The 5080-nt window shown below is 39.8% G+C and overlaps 1 protein-coding gene across 1 annotated transcript; it reads left to right on the forward strand.

Annotated features, from left to right (window-relative positions):
- Nucleotides 1-910: 910 nt before the first annotated feature.
- Nucleotides 911-1749, forward strand: LOC104958490 (anaphase-promoting complex subunit 2-like; the record flags this gene model as incomplete). Its single annotated transcript, XM_010786232.1, has 2 exons — nt 911-1030; nt 1632-1749. Coding segments are annotated over 2 exons (238 nt in total), but the record flags the coding sequence as incomplete, so codon positions are not given.
- Between the last annotated feature and the right edge of the window lie 3331 nt (nt 1750-5080).

A 5080-nucleotide genomic window follows, 5' to 3' on the forward strand; every position in this document is an offset into this window, starting at 1 on the left:
AACACGTTGGTTTGCTATCCTGGCTCCAAAATGGTGGAATGAGCTCCCCATTGAAATCAGGACAGCAGATAGCTTGCACATCTTCCGGCGCAGACTGAAAACTCATCTCTTTCGTAGTTCATTAAGCGTTTCACACAAAAAAATGTGTTACTTTACAGTTTTACGACACATTTTTATTTTTTTGACTTGCAAAATTATCTTTTTTAATTAATAAAAAAAAATTAAACGACAAACATCATATGTGTAATTCGTGGCACAATTCAAACGGGATCGAAAGATAATCTTTCTCTCTCCATTGACCTCAATAAATAATTTTTCCGAAATATGGTCCCATGGAGCTCCCCCGGAAGGGGATGGACTTCATCACTCTATTGTAGTTGAGTTAGGGACAGAGATGTTTTACTTTTTTTTTTACTTTTGTACACCAAATTTAAATTCAGCCTTTTTCTCAACCCTGAATTACATTAAGGTGGAGACTTGCTATTAAAATATAACAGAGGATAAATGTTTGGAACCAAGAATAAAAAATTAAAAAACCTAGATAAAAATGGTGTTAAGAGAAAAGCTTAAGATTGGTCTGCATGTAATTTCAGTTTGCAGGTAATAAGAGAAACTGGATTTTTCAAGTTCAGTAAAAATATCCAGCACCTGAAAAATAATCAAATCATTAGAGCATGTTTCATTCGGGCCAACAGCAACACAGTAATATAAGAGGTTAAATAATACCTGAAAATAGGACCTGCAAATGAAATAGAAGCCAGTGTTTATCACGCCTCACAGAGAGAGTTTGAGTACTAAATTATCTCTAGCAATACATCTTAGTGAAGAGTGATAAACAGCATCGAGGAGATGCAGGGAATTTACGTGCACAGATTTACAGACATGTCCGGTTTCCCAATCTTTTTTCTAGATTTCCCAGAATCCAAAGCAGCCATTGAAGATCTGAAGTTTTGTCTGGAAAGAACCAACCAGAGGCAGCAGCTCCTCACTTCTTTAAAGTCTGCGTTTGAGAGCCGTCTGCTGCACCCGGGTGAGAACGCCTCTGCAACTAAAGAGTAGTATTTGAAAAATGGTGAACGTGTTTTGGTTTGTGTTTACACTAAGAAAAGCTTTTATATAACTAAGCTGTGTTGGATGAGTGTTCCTTTAACTCACTCTTGTTGGTGATGATTGGACTTGTTTGGAATATAATTTTGATCACCTAACTGGTTTTTGTTTCATATTATTAATATAAATACACTATTGTACATTTTGAAATTTTTCTTGTTATATTTTTTTGGACACATTTATACTTTAACTTCTCTATGTTTGTATACATATATTTCATTTAAATTGTATTTTTTTGTTTAATTTTAACATAGAGCAACGGTTACAAAATCCCCTAGGATGAATACAATATTTGAATTGCTTGATTGATTGATTAAAGAAAACAGAAATACAATATACATGTTACTATCTGCAATATCCCTTTTATAAGCCCAATATGTACTTCTGCAAATCTACTATCTATTTGTCTTTACATGATCTTCACTAATACACTCTTTAACTATCTAATTGTGCAACAGTATATGTTGAGTGATAACACAGCAGAAGTTTAACAAACCTGTCTTTGTTGATCTATCCTTCCTCAGGGGTTCACACGTCAGATATCCTCACGGTTTACATCTCGGCCATCAAAGCCCTCAGAGAGCTGGACCCCTCCATGGTCATCCTGCAGGTCGCCTGTCAGCCCATCCGCAAGTACCTCAGGTGAGGGCATTCAAACACTACTTCCCGAGGAGGGTTAAAACACTTAAAGAGCAACTTCCAGGTTAAAGACACCTGTGAATAAATGTGTAGGAAAATGATGTATACACTAGATTTTCAAAAAAATATACATAAATATACACTACAGTGACATCTGGCGTCGTTTTTGTAAGACATTTTTACTTCCGCATCAAAAAAGCCTCCCCACGTGAACTCCCGCGTGTGACGTAACATGGATGCAACAATAATAAACATGGATCCCAATGCTAGTTTCGACACAGAAGACACAGTTACGGTGCTGTACCGGAGGGGAGAGAGAGAGCAGGGAAGGAGGGGGGGGAGGGGGGAAGAGAGCAGCGAAGGGTGGAGAGAGATGTAATACGGTTTCCTGATAAACGTTACCTAATGCAACTCCACACTACCTTTGGAGCTGTACCGGAGGGGGGAGAGAGAGCAGTGAAGGGGCAGCTATCTTGGTGAGTGATCGGCGTTAGCTACAGAATGTTAGCTAACGTCACATCACAACATTGTAAAGTTAGCTATCATATATCAGGCTATCTTCTTTTCCTGTTAGGGAAATAATGGACTTGATGTCCTGACAGGCTGGTATTTGTGCAACCTGCACAAACACAATACTGCACCATGATTACAAATGGTGAAATACAATGTAAAACTACCGAAAAATACCAGCTCACTAAAACACAACCGCTCAACTCAACGCAACTACTAACTATTCCCACGTTCAGAGAGCGGAGATGTGTCCCCTTTGTGATGTAATATGACGCGTTTGACATATGACCTTAAAAAAAAGCCGTTTTTAAGAGCAGAGCTCAAAATTGCTCCCCTTATGTCTCATAAAACATATCAAATCGTGCATTCACTTTTTCAATTGTAATTTTCAAGCAATTTTAAGCTTAAATGTAGAAAAGAAAAAAACCTGCAAGTTGCTCTTTAAGTACTGGAACCAAGTGCCACAGGTGGGTCTCATCACTGCTGATTACAAGGAAACACACAGGTTACAACAACACCACCTGATGGGCAACCACAGGGTTGTCACAATAGTAAATGCAAGGCTAAGGGCTGAAGCCAGTGTGTTGGTGGACCAAACTGTGTGTCATGCTTTAGCGGGGAAGATGGTATCAGTCATTTCTTGAGCTCCACCTTCCTCATATATGGCACTCTAATTCCATCCATGTATTAATGCAGTGGTCTATGGAGCCATCATTTTACCCACTCATCTCACTAGCCCAACCAATTCCTCCATCCAAAAACAAAACAGTATAATTTAGTACATCTAGCTAAACGCTGCCATTAACCTCGTGCTGCCCAGTATCCTCCCATGATCTCCCCTAGCTCCCAATACTAAAGACCTTGCAAACCCAGTCCTCTCTCCTGGGTCCGTGTATGCCATCTGTGCTCCAGACAGGATGGAAAGGCAGCGTTGAGATGCTGCCTGCATGCACCATGTCCAGGGCAACACAGATCAATGCGAGGGGTGTGGATGAGTGAGTGAGATGATCATTGATTGCAAGGAGGCAGCCCACTGCCAAGAGTAGAGAGGGAGGGAGGGGGCAAGGCTGCATTACACCCATCAAAGGCCTCAGGGGGCCATGATTGCCAGAGGCAGGAGATTTATGTTTGTGTGTGAAACAAATACTAGTATAAATTCTGGATATTTGTACATGTGAGACCACTAGGCTATTGCAACCTTGAATGCATTCTCATTACTGCCACACACATTCAAACATTCCACATAACATTGTATTGTGTGAAAAGGAAAGAAACAAGAAGCCCTTAAAAGGTTCACATTTTCCCTAGTTTTACAAGGTGTATATTCATAACATAAGCATACAGTATGTCCTATAGCTCCTGTATGCTTTTTTACATTGCTGTATCTCATTATTTCTCAGGACCTCACTAGCGCTTACAATATTTATAAACCCAAGCAGGGCAGATAACCTACAAATGGTTCAGAAGATCTGACCCTCAGCAGCTGTTTGAATTTGACCAAATTAAAGGTAGGTTAGGTAAGAATGGAGAAACCAGCTCGAGTGCGCTAGAATTTGAAACTACGCAGCCGAAAAAAATCTGCCCCTTCCTTCAGACTTCCTTACAGAGCCCCTCCTCCAACACACACGCGCACACGACCAATGAGGGCACGAGAAAAGTTTGTGCACAAGATGGAAGACTGACAGGCAGGTAGGTCGTGCTTTTTACTGCGCCACGGCTTCCACAGATGTAATGTATGTATTTATTGTCAAAGCATTTAATGTATTCATTGCTATCGGGATGTTAAGATCATTCCATGGAATATAACAAAAAGTGTTTCTGAAGTGAAATACCTTCAGAAACCTTCAGAAACCTTTAAGGTTGAATATGAAAATACTGATTCATTTTTTATGTATTCTCTGACATGACCATGAAACAGAGAATCTAGCACTACATACGAGCTTCACATCTTTAAAGAAGTGCCGGATGCAAAGCAATATACAGAGGAAATGTTCATTTAAATTAACTCGTCTGAATCCAATACGTCTGTCTAATTTGCTTCCTTCTTCGAAGTGCCGATTACTTTGTCAGTTCTCCCTTGATTTAGTAGATTGAAGTGTTCACAAGATTACTTTTCCTTGTGTTCTGTATTCTGTAAGCTGCAATATTTTGATTAATTTTGTGTAATAAAAGAGATATCCAGTCATTTTTAGATACTGTTTGATGGATAAACCCCACCAGCTTGTACTGAGAGACGGCCAATTTAACATCTCATGTACAGCAGTGATGTGTGCCTAAACTGGTCTGCTGATGGGACCGAGGGTGCATTGATAACTCCGCTCCAGCTGTTTTCAAGGCAGTGCAGGCATATACATTTTTCCCTTAATTGCCTACAATTAAACATTTCTGCATTTGGTGTGGGATTCAGGCTAATCTTTAGCTTTACTCTGTGCTAGGGTACTTCCATAACTGATAACATATTAAAATAACCACCATAAGTAAAAGGTGAATCAACAATTAGCACCAGTTAAACACTTTCAGTGCAATTATTGGATAGTTATAATTTAACATTATTTCTGTTCATTGTACAATCCCCCAGGGGCACGTCTAACTAAAGTAAATAATATGACCCGTTCGAGTCCTATTTTGGATAGTCTGCCGTGGTTTTGTTCCATTTCAAAGAGCTGTCTGACGCTCGGCGTAACCTTGGCACACTGCCACTTCAACATCCAATCACAGAGCTTGAAGACTAATCACGGGGTTTGTAAAGCAAAGGGGCTGTAGTCCTGAACGATAGCTGAGGATTATGGGTAGTGTAGTGTCTTCGGCTATCCCAAACTCAGAA

The sequence above is a fragment of the Notothenia coriiceps genome, unplaced genomic scaffold (genome assembly GCF_000735185.1).
Source record: "Notothenia coriiceps isolate Sejong01 unplaced genomic scaffold, NC01 NC01_scaffold00028819, whole genome shotgun sequence".
Taxonomy (NCBI): Eukaryota; Metazoa; Chordata; class Actinopteri; order Perciformes; family Nototheniidae; genus Notothenia; species Notothenia coriiceps.